Here is an 18,828-nt window from a genome sequence, read left to right as displayed (position 1 = left end):
GATTACAATTTTTAAGCGGCAACTATACACAGCCATGATATGCTTTATAAATGTGAGATAAAGGTATAACTGTCTAAAAAATCCATGATGTCACACTTTTTTTTTCATCTGGAGTACAAAATATTTTGTCATAAAAATGGTAAAGATTTAAAATTATAATAAATGCAGCAAAACAAGTGTAGTGATGTCACTTTTTTAGATTTCAAGGCAAGGCACGTAATGTGGACATTATATCTTCGTGCAAATTAGGATTACTGGAAAGAGTATTTTTGTTTAATTAAAATTTTAAGAGACATAGAGGCAAAATGTGTCTGCCCATGCACACTACAGTCCTGTCAATACAAGAAATTTGTTGAACAAGGCTAATTTCTGAAAGCACCATGCAAGTTTCCAGCACCCCGATGACTTCTGTTTTCTCAAGAGTGCATTTTTATATCCCACCCCTTTCGTTCATTCCCAGTTTGTAAACTGTAAGCTTTGCCCTTGTGACATGGATTTGCCTGCCTCTTTGTCTCTATGATGCAGATTGTAGAGAACCTTTTGTACACCCTATGGGTTCTTGATGCAACCAGTAATTTTAAATAAATAAATCCTACCTCCATGGAGGCAGCAGCTAAACCAACATAAGTGCTGTGTTTCTATTAATTTCTCTTTTTTTTTCCTCAAGCATATGATTTGTCTTGATTTAATGCCTTTGAATGCCCTCAAAAACTGAGGGGAAAATAAATTCGTTCAAAATTATTTTAAATTCTTTTTAATCCCCTCAATTTAGAGTCCAAGGGCTGAAGGACTTATAATGATGATTCCCCTTTAGATATAAATTTTTAAATTGCACTTGCCTCTGTTAAGTGTTTCTTTTGTGGGGAAAATATTATATTAATTTTTACTGTTGCATGCAGAGATAACACTTTACCTACATAGAGGCATTTCTTCCATAGAGCCTTTGTGTTCAGACTGATTTTTTTCCTTTTTTCCTTTTTATTTTTTTTATTTATTTTTTATTTTTTTTTAAGATTTCAAACTGGGTTACACACTGGAAAAGGCTGGGTTAAGGGCCAGAGTTGAATAAATCTGAACTGATAACTAAAGGCTACAGAGTTTGTATTTATTTTTTAACTTTTAGAAATCAGAGTGTTTACAAAATGGCTGGCTCAAGGCCCTTGTCATCTGGCAGCTCCAAGGCTGCCTCCTAGCCTTTGTTGTGTGAGATAACCAGGAATAGTGATTCCATGCGTAAACAACAAGAATACTAAACCAAGAAAACTAGCTTATCATGCAAATATTAAGGCATCTAGAAAGTCAGTTAAAATATATTGTCATCGAGACAGACCATCTATTTCCCAGCGGACTTCATATAACAAAGGCTACTTAGCAGGGGCTGCGCTCTACCCATCAGTGAAATATCATCGACCCTTTTTATGTCATTACAGTTTCAACCTTAAGGGAATTAGTGATTGTAAGTGCTGCAATTGCTGGTCTATATTTTTTTCTTCTTTCTTCAGTTTCTTTTTTAGTCCCGTCTTCCTTTTTTTTAATTTCTTTTTTTTTCCTGTTTTAAAATTTTTGTTGCGTGGTTTCTGTTGTTATTCTTCTTTTGATTTTCCCTCAGTTGCTTGTTTCTGCTTGAAGGAAAGGTTCTCCAATTATGTTCAAACCATAATTTTGGACATTTGTTGGCAGGATTGGTGTCCTGTTTGATACTTGAAAAGGGACCAAGCTAGCCCAGGTACCAGGACTGTTGAAGAAAGAGAGAAGGAAAGAAAAAAAAGAGGAAAAAAAAGAAACATGATTTAAAAATGTGTAACAACATTTGACATGTAAATACCATAAGCTAATTATATTAGTATTCATTTGATAATCAAGAGTTAAGAGAATGAGGTTGGTAATCTTGTGAATGCCACTTGAGCTCTTGTCATTATAATTTCACACTTACAGATTTAGACAATATGTTAAATGGGTTATAATAAATTGTAATATTCACATTTTAGGCATATACTATGTGGTCTACTTCTTTCATGGAAAGCAAGACAAAGCATAGGGCAAAAAACCCAACTATGGAAGATAAGAAAGCACTGAAATCTTATTTAATTGAGGATATTCTTATTTAAATTGTTTGATTCATTCTTAGACATGTGAAATATTAAATAGAACAAAGAGAAAAAATACTATACAATTTCAGTAAATATGTCAAAACAACAGTTCTATTCTTCAATATTTTTTAAACCTTACATCACCAAATGTTAACATGGCCATAAAGTCTATAGCTACAGCATTAAATGGACATGAAGAAGACTACCTAAATAAAGTGAAAGATTTTCTTTTTTTCATTATATGAAAACATAAAAGAAAATAAAACATTCCATAGAGAGAAGTTCACATTTTATTACTGTGACTAATTTGAGGAATGATTACCACACTTAAATTTTAAATTCAACTTTTTTTTTCAGTAGAGTCACCACTACTTCACCATATGGAACCAGAAATTTTATCATTTCAGAATATACACATTAATGAGAGAGGACCATTATGTGGAATAAGGGATTCTCTCCACTTATGATAGCTGTTACTATTTTAATGCTTTTTCTTTCTGCCTTCTCTGTTCTCTCCATGGATTTGTCAGAGATGAAACCAGAGCTTAATTAGCTAAGGTGCTGGACCTTGCTTTCTCATGTTAGCTAGGAAGATAAGTCTCAACATCTATCCATCCATATCCACCAACAAGCAAATCTTCTACTGTTCTTCTCGGTGCTTTGCCATGGTACTCTTTGAATCAATATATTGAGAAGAAATTAATGTCTAAGTGACTAAAAAAAGGGAAAATATTGGTATTTTTTTTTGGTATTTATATTTTGATTATTTTGAGATATGAATCTGAATGTCCCATTTTTATTCAGTGCAAATGTTATATAACTGCTAACCAACATAGCACAAAATAATTTGGTAAATTAGTCATGGCATACTCAGTGTTTCCTCTTTAAAAGCAAACTGGATTTTTTTGTTCTATTTTTTGTTCACAATTTATCATCAACTTTTTAAAATTATATATGCACGGGACAACATGTACAAGCATTTTAGGGGTGCTACCGTACAATGTATACTAGATTGGGGGGTGAGATCAGGATCCTAGTTTTGCTGCTTTAATGCCTATATGATGAATTTTTTTATCAATATCTTTAGACCTTAAACTATAAATGTATTATAAAATAATGAGATTGAACCAGATATTATTTAAATTCCCATCCACCTCTAAATCCTACCTATCCTTTCTATTCTGAACTTTTATAAATAGCACAAATATTTTCTTATTCATTCTTAAAATTCCAAGTATAAAAGGAAGTATGTTCTAATATTTGGAAGAAGATATTTGGGGATGTATATATGTATATATTACATATACATATATATGTATGTGTATATACATATGTATATTTTTGTATATACTTATGTGTTTCTTAATACATATATCTATATAGTATGTGTGGGTATTTCTTTGATAGTATCTACACATGGTAGAGTAAACATGGCAACAATAGATAAGAGTTGGCCTTAGAATAAATAAGAATAACCAAGTTCAAATACACTGTCTGTATATATAAGTTCTGTATAAACTTGGGCATTTAACCTCTTAAACTGCAAGCAATTCTCTTAAGCAGTAAGTTGCTCAACAGTTGCTGATTTGAATTAGTTAAGATAGTTTCTTTATTGGGCGTTCCCTTAACCAATAAAATTATCACCTGGATAGCACAATATATACAGCAAGACAGTTGGGTCTGTAATCAGAAAGACTCGAGTTCAAATCTAACCTCAAATACTTAGGTATGTAGCTTAGACCTCTATTTGCTTTAGTTTCCTCAAATATAGAATGGGGTCATAACACCTGGGTTTTGTTAAGACATAATGAAATAATAACTATAAAGCACTTAGTAGAATGCTTGGCACATAGTAGGTACTATGTAAATACCAGCTATTATTATTATTATTAAAATCATAAATTTAGAAGAAAAAGTATTTGAAAAATCTAGATAACTTACAGTTTCTTAGGAGTACATTTATGAATTAAAGTCTAAAAAGAAAAAAAAAACCTACATTTTTCATACAATTTAAAATTTAATTTTAACTCAAACTGCTCTACATTTCAAAAGTATATTTTTCTGTGCTCAGTTTGCACTTAAATGATAAAAACTAACTTTACTCATAATTATAGGTTTCAATGAATATACTATTATGCCATTGCCTATAAAACCAATTTTTTAACTTCAAAAGTTGTATTGAGAGATATTCAGAGCATACCTACAAAAGTAGTCATGCCCTTTTAAAGGAAAAAATAAATCTCCTCAATTCTATTTGTTAAGAACTGTAATTGAAAAGAACAAAAACCATCCAATACTACAGCCAACTTTAAGAGGCTTAATTGTTTCAACACATTTCTTTGTCTCTCTATTTTGTATATGTTCGACAGTGTTTTTGTTTGTTTTTGCTTCATGTCATTCGACTTTGAGTAACACTTAAGAAATTTATTATGAAGAAACTGATCAGGAAAAAGCAAAATCTCAAATTAGAAGCTAATAGGGATTGGTAAGGAAGAAAAAATTACAAAAACTAATGTTTAGCCGAAATCTGACACTTTAGTGGGGAGGGGAGACTCAAGTAAAACAACATAATATCTCCAATTTAAATGATTAGTAGGAGAATCAGATGCATTGTTTGCAGATCATCATCTTGAAGAAACAGTATATTTTAGTGATTGGAAGTAGGTATAACTCATTCTTAAAAAGAGACAACTCATGAATATAAAAAGAATATAAATACATAATTTTAATAGCAGGTTCTTTATCCTGTACTTTGTAGGAGTCTGATAGTTTTTATTCTTTGGAAAATGTTCAATAAAAATAAATTACTGTTAGCGACTTAGAGGGCTCTTGCTGCAGTATGACTAACAAATTTAATTTAGATGTTTATTTAAACCTTTCAAACCTCCTATCCTACATTATGACCATGTCAAAAATGCAGTATGCAATATATTTGTCAATACTGTTTATGGACCCTTGGGGAAGAATAAATCCCCTACATTAACACTATGCAGACCCCATATATGAGTTTTACAAGTCTCTTATTACCAATTTGTAAGTTGACTTCAGAATTATAAGGCACACGGCCATGTTAGGGTTTGGGGGTTTCCCCTATTGCAAATACTGAATTTTACTTAAAAGGCCATGACAACAGCATAAAAAGAAATAGAAAATTGAAAAAATTATCCAGATCGTTCAACTGCCAAATCCTTTTTGCCTCAAGATATATATACATATATATATATATATATATTTTTTTTTCCAGTGACAAGTGTTAGTATCAATCATGTATATTTAGTTTCCTTTCCATGTAGGTAAATTAATAGCATATAGATGAATAGCCATATTTCAAAAAGAAGTCAAATGGCTGAGTTTCCAAATCTTCATTATTACAATTAGGAATAGAATTGAATGTGAACAGTTGAACGTTCTTGTTGCCCCTCTATCCACCAAGCTCTTTGTGTCTCTAAACACCAAGCAATAGGATATAAATAAAAACATATCCAGATCTTATGCTAAAAAAATCCAAATGAGTCTCCTGAGCAATATATACTTAGAATCCAATCAACAAACATTTATTATCTGCCAATATACATATATTGTTGTTTCCATTTCCTGAAATATTTTAGCAGAAAGAAGGAAGATGATAAAGTAGGAAGAGAGTGGAAAGGTGAACTTGACTAAAAAATACTGTAGCAGCTCATTATAAAGTCAGCTCAACAAAGTACATTTTTAAGAAGGAAGATACAGAAGAACACCAAAAATATTCTCTGTAGATATCTTTAGACCAGATGCTATACAAGCAATGTGTACACCCCTCATTTCTGGAATGTGCTGCTACAATATACATGTGTGATGACTGACTCAATAACTCCTTACTTTTATTGGATGGCTTTTCATTATTACAAATTTCACTTGACCAGATTCTGACCCCTTGTAAATATGTCTAATTTATGTTTATTGGAATTAAGGAGTAAAGGGAGAGATAAAGAAAAAGTTGTCTCTCCTACTTTTTGAAAGTGACATGCCATTCTTTTATTTCTTATGCTATAATCTGAATTAATTAAGTGATAAGTGCCTTTTCATTTGTTGTATATTAATTAATTGCATTCAAATTACTCGATCTGATTTTTTTTCCTTCAAATGTGTGGTATTCCGTTTTCTACTTCTTTTCTCTTTCTTGGAATATGCCATCCCTCATCCCTGGAATGAATCTGTCTTCACCTCCAACTCTGAGAGGCCCCAGTCTCCTTGAATGCTCAGTTAATATGCTAACTCCTTCAAAAAGCCTTTCCTGACACCTCTCCAGATTATCATGCATGTATACTTAATTTTTTGCATATTTGGTATTCTTCTACTGGAATAAAGCAGGCTATAGAAGACTATGATGAGAAAGAGGAGCAGAAACTGTATTCTGGGTTCACATTTAAACAGAATTGGCACAGTATGGATAATAAACAAAACAAGAAAGAGATTTATATAAATAAGCATCATAAATAGTACAGAGACAGTATAAGATGATTTGTGACAAGACTATAGAAATAAAAGGATTGCTCTAAAGAAAGAAAAAAGAAGAGACATTTATGCATCAAGAAGATGGTAACTTTTGTAGAAGCCTTGCTAGAAGTGTCCCCCAAGGGCTTTGTAATGGAACTTCCTCTCTCTTTTTTTCTTTATACTCTTTCATTTGGTACTCTTGTCAACTCCTAGAGGTTTCATATATATATCTCAAACTCCAGTTTCATCTCCCCATATTTCATATCATCAACCAATCTTCAGAATCAAACTAAACATATCCAAAACTCTTTAACTTTTCCCCAAAACTTTTCTTCTTTCCAACTTCTCTATCACTGTCAACAGTGACAACATCCTCTCAGTCATAGTAGCTCACAATCTTGGTATCATCTTCAAATCTTCGTTTCACATATCTAATCTATTGCCATAACCTGTCCTTTTTGCTATTACATCTTTCACATATATCCTCTACTTTCAACTTACACAGGCACCACCTAGTTCAGGCCATTTTCTACTTTTTTTTCTCTTTCTTAGAATATCTTTATCACTTCTCATTTTCCTACTTCAATAGTCTTCTAATTGGTATCTGGCTTCAAGTATCTGCTTATTCTATTTCATCTTTAATTCAGCTGTCAAAATGATTTTTTTCTAAAGCACTAGTTTAACCACATTTGCCCACTATTCAGTAAAATCCAGTGGTTCCCCATTACCTCTAGAATCAAATCAAAGTCCTCTGCTTTTCATTTAAAGTTCTTTGTAATCTGTTTTTCCCCCTACCTTTCTAATCTTCTTTACTCTACTCTACAACTTCTATGAGACCCAACTACACTGATTTTCTTACTCTCCTCATATACAATACTCGTCTCCTTTTCTGTGTCTTTGTCCTGGCTTGTCTCTCATGCCACAAAAGCTCAACATCTTTATCCCACCTCTTTTTTATTCCTGGCTTCCTTTAAATCCCAATTCTAACCTCAAACTTCACCATCTATAGGAGTCCTTCCATGACACTCTTCTCCCCTTACCCCCAGCCATCTGATAAGTACCTTTCTCTCTGAAATTATCTTCTTTCTGTATTGTATATATCTTGTATGTAATAATTACTTCCACATTGTTTTCTTCATGAGGATACGTTCGCCTTGTGAGAAGGAACTGGTTTTTTTTTTTCCTTCTTTTTTGCTGTTTTGTTTTGGATTGTTTATTTGTTTGTTGGTTTAATTTTTTGTTGTATTCTTAACACTTAAACTACCATAGTGCCTAATACATAATAAACTCTTAATACTTATTTTCTGATGAACTGGTTGATCATGGAAAGCATTTGATTGAGGATCAAATGAAAGAAAACAGAGACCAAATTGTGGCAGGAGTGAAATATAGACTTGACTAGACAGCAGAATCAGATGAGAAATTGCCAATGTAGATTGCAAAGCTGGCATGGAGTTAGAGACTGAGGAAAGGCAGCAACCCTTTCACAACAACATGTTCTCTGCTAAAAGAGGAACACTTGAAAAATTCTTGAATTGCTTTGCTGATATTTCAATCTTTCAGAAATGATTATTTCTATGGACTGAATTATAAATGAGAAGAAAGAAATGATTTGTTGAACCAAGATGTTAGGAACTCTGGAGGACATGGTCATGCATAGTACATGTCAATACATGTACTATAGGCTTTAGGAGAATATATTTCAAAGAATTCAGGGATAGCATATGTATGATAACATGACCTGGAACTCTAAAAGGATAGTCAGCTTATTATGAATATAAAGTCTCAAAAAGCAAAATTATAATGCTGAAATCCCAACTGATTCATAAGGAGGAAAAGGAGAATGGGAAATGTCTAAACACAGAGGAAATCACTGAAAAAACAGGTTTTGAAAAGACAAGTATAAGAGATAAAAAGTAAGGACAGTTAACAATGAATGAAGAGAAGCTAGAATCTATAACATAATATCAGGAAGCTGAGGTTTATGATAAATTCTAAGGACAAAAATGAGTTGTTCTTATTTTAATCTATGTTGTGGACAAAAAAAGAAAAAGGAGAATAGACACAGTAACTCTTTCTTGTAATGATTGAGACAATTATAACAGGTAACAAAAAGAAGTAGCACTATTTAATTTCTATTTCAATTTTTATTTCTCCACCAAAGAGAATATCTAGTCTAAGAAGGATAAAACCAAAATAGTTAACAAGTAATTGAGCCCTGTGATAAATGAAAGATAATAAGAGAAGTACTCTTAATGGATTCAAGTAACCTAGTCCACTTGAATTACATGTCAAGATCCTGAAATAATATTACAGATATGGCTACTGAACAACTCAGTGATCTTTAAAGTGGTCAAATGAGAGAGATGCCATGGTACTATGACCCAGTTTAAAAAAAAAAAAAGACATTTCAGTTATATAATCATTGAGAACAAATAAAATTCTAGAACAAATTATTAAATGTGATGGTTGATGAATATTGAAAAAGGGAAGGAGTGGTTCTTATAAAATAGCATGGCATTATTAAGAAAAAGCCAAAGTACACTATCTTCATTTTCTTCTCCTCTTAACAGACTTATTAAATTGGCAGCAAAGTACTTGGAATAAAACACTGAGTGCTAAATAAATACTGATCAAATGAATGAATAGATGGATCAAAGAATGTCCTGTGTAAAGCCCATCTGGATTTCAGCAAAACATTTTACAAAGTCTTTAACAACCTCTTTGGAGACAAAATCGAAAGATGTCTATTTTAAAATGAAGTTAAATGAATGCTTGATTTAAAAAAAAAAAAAAATCCAAAGAATGTGTTGATTAATTGATCAATGCTAACTGGAAGGAGCTCTCTAATGGAATGTCAAGGAGCTCTGTCCTTGGCTCTGCTCTGTTTAACATTTTTATCAATGACTTGAATGAAGGAATAAAGAGTTTTCCTATCTGCAGATCACACAACTCTGGTGGGCAGAGCTAGTATATTTTATGGCAGAATTAGGATCCAAAAAAAAAAAATTCAAGAAAACTGAAACATAAGACTGAACATAATAGTATGAAGAAAATACAGAGCATATTTGTTAAAGGATCAGAGAATCACAGATCTAGATTTAGATCTGGAAGGAAGTTAAGAAGTCATTTAGTTCAAGTATCCCATTTTACAGATGAAGAAACTGAGGCTCACAGAGTTTAAATACTTTGGGGCTAATCTTAGAGTGAGGAAGACCTGAATTCAAGTCTTGGTTATGTAATCATAAACAAGTCATTGTTAGTGAGTTAGTGAGTTGACCTAATCAATTCACTAAACTTAGAAGTTACAAATGAGTTTCTGATTTGAAACAGGGAATGAGTAACCTACAATAGTCAGAGGAATGCCTCCCTGACAATTGTTGTTGTTCAGTTGTTTCTGTCCTGTCCAACTCTTTGTAACACCATTTAAGGGGTTTTCTTGGCAAAGATATTGGAGTGGTTTGTCAGCTCATTTTACAATTGAGGAGCTGAAGCAAACAGGATTAAATGACTTGCCTAGGGTCACATACTATTAGTAAATGTCTGAGACAGGATTTGAATTCATGAATATGAGTTTTCCTGATTCCAATCCTAGTGCTCTCTTCATGTTGCCATTTAACTGCCCCTCCTAACAAGTAGAGATATCTAACCAAGGAGTACACTGCCAAAGAATGAAGTGGATTCCTTTGTAGTCTTCATCTTCAGAGGCTGCATGACAGAAGCCAGAAAGTATGAACTAGAAAGTTCAGATATGGGTTGACTATAAATTGCAGCAAAAATAACTTCCAATTCTGAAATTTTGTGATTAAAGTGAAATTACATACCCAGACCCACCTATTCAATATCCATTTTTCCCAATAAAGTCATGCCCATCATGACAATTCAAAGAATCAACTTTAAAAGTCTATCATGGGAGACTTGGCTCTTTTCAGTAAAACAGTGATCCTAGACAATTCCAATAGATTTGGGAAGGGAAATGCCATTCACTTCCAGAAGGAGAACTATGGAGATTAAATACACTTCAGAGCATCTTATATTTATCTCTTTTGTTTTTCTTTCTTGTGGTTTTTTCCTCCTTTTATTCTGATTTTTCTTTCACAACATGACAAAGATGGAAATATGTTAAAATATATTAAATATATTTATTATATATTATATTATATATAATTAAAAATTAATACATATTTATTGCATTATATATGTGTATGTGTACATACACATATATAATGCAATAAATATGTATTAATTTTTAATTATATATATATACACATATGTATATATATATATAAACCTATAACAGATTTCTTGCTATCTAGGGGAGAGGGGAGGCAAAAGAGGAAGAAAAATTGATTGTTAAATTAATGTTAAATATAAAGAGAAACCTAATTCAAAAAAAATTAATGTTAAATACCATCTTTACATGTAATTGGAAAAACAAAATACTATTGAGAATGGCAAAGAATCTATTATGGGGGGAGAAATGATTAGAAATCAGTTAATGTTAAAAAGTGAGTTTTAATGGCATATCACCTCAATATGAAAAAGAAAAATGAGGTAAATTAAAAAAAAAAAAAGATTAGTGGTATCTCAGGCTATATGAAGATAAGTATATTATCCAGATTGAGAAAAGTAATCAATCTCCAACCTAGTCAGGCCAGATGTGGCTCATTATGTCCAATTCTGGGCAAATCCAGAGAAAGATGAGGGAACTAAGAAGCCTGCCACTCAAAAATTTGTTGTAGAAACTGAGAATCTCTAATCTGGAAAAGACAAATGGTAGTTCATGATAGAGTCTTGGCCTGTAGAAGCATGTTATATTTCTTAGAAGGCTAGGTGGAAATTACAAGGTGGAAATTGTGGCTCAAAAAAATCAAAACAAAACAAAACAAAAAAACTTCTTAATGATTAGAGATGTCCAAAAAATGTAATGTTCTTCTAGAGATGGTGAGTTCTTTTATCAGTAGAGAAGGTTTCAAGGAGAGGAGCAGATATACTTTAAAAAAAAAAAAAGGTAAGCGTTTCTGGTAGGGTCTAAAACTACTTCCGAGGGTTTTTCAAATTCTTGATAATGGACTTAATGGACTTCTTACTGATTCAACATTTATAAAATGTCAAAAGATCCAATTCTACAATATCTTTCAAGACAATAACAGAAATACCTTCCCTGTTTTTACATACTGATTCAATCATGAGCAGTCCAATGTTTACTTTAAAATATAAATGCTCTTTCAAAAGCCTTAAGCATAAACATTGCTGAAATGAAACAAAAAGATATTGTATATATTCATATATGCATAAGTTATCTAAATACATTAGAAGGTACTAAAAATAGTTATGAGCTGTAAAGCACAGAGAATAGATCACAACTTTCATTAATAACAAGCTTTTGCTATAATATTTCAGCACTAGCTTAAAAATATCCATAACAATTAGTGATGAATATCATTTTCTTAGAATAATATTCTTATGATATTTTTTATCCCAAAGGAAAACACCTTGACTAAGTTGGACAATGTTCCTTCTCCATTAGTAGAAACAATCTGTCTCATAAAGTGAGTAAAGATAGGTTAATTAAGTCTGTGTGGAAATCCTCCTGCCTTGGATTACACACACACACACACACACACACACACACACACCATACACACATATACTTGTGGTGATGGCTATTTGTAAACTGAATATGTGAATAATATCCAGAAAGAAATGGAGAAATGCCAGTAAGAATTCAAATTTCCATAACACTTTATAGATTTACAAGGTTTATATCTTCTCAAAACACTGAAGTAGGAAATATCAACATCATTATTCCTATTTTGTAAATAATAGGATTTAGAACTGATAGACCTTAAAGATCACTTAGTCTGGAGCCATTATTTTTCAGGTAAAGAAAATGAGGCCCAAGGAAGTTAGGACTTGCCCAATGTCACATAATTAATTATTGAACAACACAGTGGAGATTTGAAATCATGCCTACTGACTGAATACAATATTCTTTCCATGATTCACCCTTGCCACTGTAGCCACAGAGAAGTTAAGTGACTCGCCTAAGATCACTCAACAAGTGATGGAGCCAGGATTCAAGCGTCAGTCTTTGAGTCCAGTGTTATTTTCTTTATGGAAGAGAATACAAATTAAAGGATCTTTGTAAAATGAAAAAAAAAAAATGATGCTCAGTAAACATTCGACTTTATGAATTGGCGATTGTTCCCAAATATTATGAGACTATGAATTGTGGTCCAAATTAATGAGTCACTAAAATTCTTGCGGACAAATTAGTTTAGAATCCTAAACTCCAATTCAAGTAATTATATTGTGTTTTCCTTAATCTTGGCCCTATTTCAACTCTATTTCCACTATTTCACTTTACCTATATTTCCTGTCCCAAGGTAATAATGTGGGGTAATAGCTGTTGGACTCTTCCTCATATAAGACTATTTCAATGAAAGATAAAATTTTATATAACATGCTATGCAATTTTTTCTTTCCCTCATTTTTAAGGAGCATTTTATAATCTTCATATTACCATCTGAATGATACTTGGTACATGTAAGATAGCTTCTAATGACTATTATTTCTAATAATCACCTGCTTCTGAAAGCTCTCTGCTTGGCTCTTACCTGAATTATAAGGTTCTCTCATGGATTCTTTAGGAAATACCAAAAATCATAACTTGCAGGTGTTTCATGGAATTACTTTAAGTGAAAGCAATAGCACTTGAGAGCAAGGAGAAAGAGAAGTATTTGTTTCTTAAATGAATAGCCTTATTTATAGCAGTTCTTTAGGAAATGGAAGCTTTGAAAAGTGACAAGCATCAAAATGCTAGACAATAAAATCTCATCAAATTGGAATCCACGATTCAGAATTTGTCATGATTGGGTCATATTGGACTGAAGGAATTAAGTTTTTTTCTTTGTACCATCTGTGAAAAATAAGCTCTAAGTAAAATAATAGTATTTCATATTGCTCTACTTAAGAATGGAACACACACACACACACACACACACACACACACACACACCCACCAAAAAAAAAAAAAACCTCCTTCAGCCCTCAGAGAGTCATTTCATTGAAAACTTCTATTACACATAAAATGTGCCAACTACAAATGATTCCTATCTATTTTGTTTAAAAAAAAAAAAGGTCTTTGAAACTTGAATATCCCTCTTCTGTTTTATTGTCAACAATATCAATTTTCAGTATGTACTTGAATATAAATAAAAGATCGTAGACTTAGGATGTCAAAATATTCAAACTTTTCATTGCTACCTTTTTCCCTTAATGGGACAAATATGTTACCATGTTTTACTCTATATGATAACTTCTATTTATAATTTTTAAAATGATGGATTGACAAATGAATATGATGGAGATAATTTTACATATACATGTATGCATGTGTATGTATAGACACATGCCCACACATACACATACTACACTATCTATTTGGGGTAGATACTGATACATGGACTGATACACGTAAGGAGTGAGAAGTAATTGAAAAACTAAAAGAAAAAGTAGTAATCTGTTCTATAGCTGCTATAATGAGAAGCCCTAAGTATTTATTTTTCATTCATTTAATTACTTTTCTTTCTCTTCAGGGGCTCCTTTTCTCTCTTTGGTGGTCTGTAACTGGTTATGCCTTGTCTTATTTACATATGACAGTTCTTCATGGGATGGATAGAACAGAGAATGTGCTTAGAAACTATGTTAGAATTTACAATGAAATCCTCAGCATTAAAATCAAATAATCCAATATATAATAAAATAGAGCACATTTATTTACTAAGGAAAAAATCCACAAATTATTTTAAAATTAGAATTATTAATGTAGCTTCTCACATCGGGGAATAGAGTACATTAAAGACAAGTAATTTGTTAAAACTTCTAGAATTTTATAATATTTATGTTGCCAATTAAAAGATATCAAATTCATCTTTTCTATTACATTCTACTGGGCAGATATGTTTGTGCATTTACATATATAACAACTATATATAATTTTAATTAAAAAGGGAACATTTTAAAATTTCTAACACTTTCAACAAAAAATTTCTTAAGTTATTTGGTGCCAAGCAGCTATTTTATGTAATTTGATAATATATTATATAATATGCAATTCAACTTTAAATAAAAGATGATCATCATATGAAAAATAACATGGCTGGCAAGAATTGGAAATTTCAAAATCTTCATTTACTCAATAAACTCTGCCCTGGCTGGCTGCTGACAAAAACACTTTACATGCAGGCTCATGGAAAATGTAAATCTAATTCTTCATATAAAACATCCTGAAATAAAGTATTTAATATACTTCCTTACTCTTTAAAGGGTTAATAAGCAAAGTTTACACTTGGGAATTTTTTGAAGCATGCTCCTCCCTTTCTTGTTGGGCTGCCAAAAATCATCTGACAGGAAACGTAAGATTAAGTTTGTCCTACCTAAGTGAACAAAGAGTGCTCAGAACAGGCAACTGGTTTACTGCAGAGCGGGAACTTTTCTAATCCTGCTGGAATCTACAGTGCTTCTCAAAAAATATCACTGAAAAAGTTGTTTTCTTTACTCTAACATCTTGTCTCTGGATCATCTTATTTTAGTCACACTGCAGATCCTGCTGCTTCTCCCATAAAGGTTAACTTAAAACTCCAAACATAATCATGTGGAAAATGGACATTATTGATTCCTATGGTCCATTGTTCCCCCATTCTAAGTCCCTGAAGTTCAAGTTCAATCTGGAATTACATCATGTCTGGTTTCTCCTGGTTACCAGACGGCTTGAGACGTGACCACAGCTACAGAAAAAACAAACAGCCTTCTTCACGCTTCGGCTCCCCTATCGATTCAAACATAAACTTTTTTTCTTTCTCTCAAGTATGCTTCAAGTATGGAGCATGGTTAATTTAGAGATTAAGTTCCAAATTAGATTATCTAATGGCATCTTAATGGATTGCTGACCCATTTCCTGTGGGATGGCAGCATGCAAGTCTGGCTGGAATACAATTCATTTCTTAGGAAGTGTTCTAAAGACGTTTGCCCAGATAGAAAGGAAGCATCATGTTCTCCACATCTTTATAATGTAGAAACTTAGAAGAAAGAAAACTACAATAGATATCTATATCTATACATATGTATGTATGTGTATCTATATATATATATACACACATATTAACTGCTTGGGGACATATCTTCGTAACTGCTTTCTGTGACAACTATATCGAATATGGTTTCATTCAGTTAAAGCTAATATTTTAATTTCAAATTACTAAGCAGGTGTGAGCAGCTTCTGTCACAATGAGCTAAATGTTTCAAGCAATACAAAAATGCTGTGAGCTTACCTCACAGCAAAGGAAGAAATCCTGTTGCATAAAAATGGCCCTCTGTTATTTGGTCTTTGTTCTTTCTCTACCTTGAACTGAAGATTATTCCATTCATCCACCTTATCAGCATTTTTATCAGGGTCCCAGAGTGGTGCTAGGGGCATGGAATGGTGCGTAAAAAGTTTGAACACCCCTACAGCTGACAGCTGAAAAGGAAATTCAGCACTCTGAGAATAAAGCTCCCCCCAGGAACCCCAGGAACAACCCAGCTGTTGTACTGTACTTATGTGTCAAGATAACAAACTGAAAGCAGGAAATGCTAACCTAGTGAATTTGCCTGGATGGTCTAAGTATACTGTTCAAGCAAAAGTTAACCCTTTATCCCACCAAAGAGGATGTGTGAAATAGTTTGTTTGCATATCTGTATATGCCCATATGTTACATTTTGATGAAAAATTGCAGCTGACTTGTGTTAAAATATTTGTAGGCTCTTGAGAAGAAGTTTCTGTGTGGCCAAAACAGAGGAAAGGAAGGGTTTCACAAACACAATCCAAGTTTTACTTAAGTACTACTGTGTACTATGTAGTGTGTATGTGTGTAGACCTGTAGGTAATGAATGATATTACTTCACTTCTCTCTTTTCCTCTCTTAACCCTGACCAGCCAGCTCCTAATAATCTTTACTGGCTGCTAAATTTCTCTTGGGAAATCAAGCAACTCTCTAAAATTGCAGCAATAAACGACAATTTCTTCTAAAAACATATGTAAAATCAGTACAGAATGAAATATCCATCTCATAGAAAAATAACTGTCAACACATGTAACATGGAAAATAGCTGATAAAAGTCTCTTCTGTATCATACAGTTATGGAATCACCAGAAATACAAAAATCTTTCCAATTATTTTGCTAAAATCTTCAATCTAGTCATTATTTTGGAGGCTGAGCAAATGGCTTGTGTAAATATATCCCTCAGTAACACTCACATGTTTATTTTTGGCCATCTGAAGTCTTCATCTATGTTTATATAAGCCATCAAACACACACACACACACACACACACACACACACACAAAACCACTCAGTTGTGGGCTTAAGTCCCCTCCCCCAAAAAGAAATGAGGGGAGAGAAAAAAGGATGAAACAATAAATCCTGTTTCTCTTTTACATAATCCTTCCCTCCCACATTTTAAAATAACACATTAATGTTATTACTGGATACTGTGCTTGCTTTTTTTTTCAGTCAATTACATAGTTCTTTCATGTTTGACATCACATGCTATATGCTAACTCCAAGCTTCAAGAAAAAAAAAAAATCCAGTCAAAAACATTCTATGTTCTGTACCTATATTCATGTTTGTTAACTTGTATAAGTAATCATTGATTCTTCCCATTGAGAGCACATAAAAATGCATAATTCTTCATACTCTGAGAAGATGGCCTTTCCTAAATTGAAGGGGGAAGAGTAGACAATACAACAGAATAATGAGATGATCTCAGTTTGAATGCTTCTATTACCTGATCCATTCACATAGGAAAAAAATTTTCACTACAAAATATACATATTTTACAAATTTACAAGTTCAATACAACAAAACATATTTAAAACTAAAAAAGTCAATGAAAATTCTCCCTAAGAAATCAGTTTTGGTTTCTAAAAGCATTGTTTATATATTGCAAATTGAAGAAGAATAGGAGAAATTTTTGAGATTAAAATAGACTAGCAGAGGTCATTCCTTACCATTATGATTATCAGCCACTATGGGAAGATGAACACTTTAAAAAGAATAGCTCCATCCCACAAGCATACTCATGTAAAGATGTAAATGGTCAAAATTGCTTTCCTTGGTTATTGGCCAATAGGCTGGGTGGAGAAAGTACTGAAAACAAAATTTATCTTTGGTTTCTCCTTTCTTGCTTCAAAATCTCCAGAGGCTACATTGTTGGAAACCCTATTTTTTTTTCACTTCTATTATGCTAGACATAGAATAATTCATGGGTTTTAAAGCAAGACATATTTTTTCTTTAAAATTCTCAAACTTCCAGATAATTCTAAAATTATGGATACTTCCTAAGAATCCTGTCAACTAGTATTGGAAGAGAACAATTCACAAAGGAATACACCAGAAAATATTTTTATTTTCTATTTTGATAGACAATTGGCAAAATCTAAAAGGAGGTGGGAATATGTCTTCTCAGAAAATTATTATTTTATACTCTTCCTTGAGACATATTATATGATGGCTATGAATAAGAATTCTCTTTTTTGCATACAGATGGCCTCTCGGTTATTTTAAAGGCAGTCTTAGCTGGGGTTATGGCACAGTAAAACAAAGTACAGCAACTTAATGTTAATCAGTTTAGAGAAAGATTGAGATCCCATTGGGTATAACTACTCTATCTTGTAAGACACTTCGAATGTTAGCTCACAGAGGAAAGCTATTTATCTAACATACTCTCATATGGTTCATCATACCTAGCATAGCCACTCAATAAATAAACATTAAACAAAGTTATTGAATGAATAAATTAGAACATTTTTAGCAGTTTCAGTAATAGAAATCCTGAATGACCATATGAAAAGAATGTAGATTCCTAAGTCACCTTTCATTATAGACTTCCAAAGTTCTGCCTTTTTCATATTATAAGTCCAATCAATCTAAAGAAAATTACTTGAGGGGATGGGCATGAGAGTTAAGAGTATTGCACTTTTCGAGTTTTTTTTATTCTAGATTTCTCTCAACTTGCTAAAACCCAGGGATAATCTATCAATTGTTGCCCAACAATGTGTAACATAAAATAATGTATAACATAAAATGATAACTAAAAACTGCTGAATATTTACTAAACAAATTCATTCTGGAGCATTTACACTGTGTAATTTTTCTACTCACCTGATCTTTGATGGAATATCAATTTAAACATTTTTATTGATTTCTAAAATCAAG

General features: G+C 32.3%; 1 protein-coding gene across 7 annotated transcripts in view; it reads right to left on the bottom strand.

Annotated features, from left to right (window-relative positions):
- Positions 1 to 1,084: 1,084 nt before the first annotated feature.
- Positions 1,085 to 18,828, bottom strand: part of NFIB (nuclear factor I B) — a 269,506-nt gene continuing 251,762 nt past the window's right edge. For 4 of the 7 annotated variants that reach the window (XM_051987198.1, XM_051987229.1, XM_051987206.1 and 1 more), the window contains one exon: positions 1,085 to 1,735. In XM_051987198.1, coding sequence (XP_051843158.1) covers positions 1,606 to 1,735 — 130 coding nt within the window. In that variant the 3' untranslated portion in view covers positions 1,085 to 1,605. The remainder of the gene's footprint in view (positions 1,736 to 18,828) is intronic. The other 3 variants (XM_051987220.1, XM_051987237.1, XM_051987248.1) reach the window with 1 other exon arrangement.

This window comes from Antechinus flavipes, chromosome 1, assembly GCF_016432865.1.
Source record: "Antechinus flavipes isolate AdamAnt ecotype Samford, QLD, Australia chromosome 1, AdamAnt_v2, whole genome shotgun sequence".
Lineage (NCBI taxonomy): Eukaryota > Metazoa > Chordata > Mammalia > Dasyuromorphia > Dasyuridae > Antechinus > Antechinus flavipes.
This window is presented reverse-complemented; position numbering and strand designations above follow the sequence as displayed.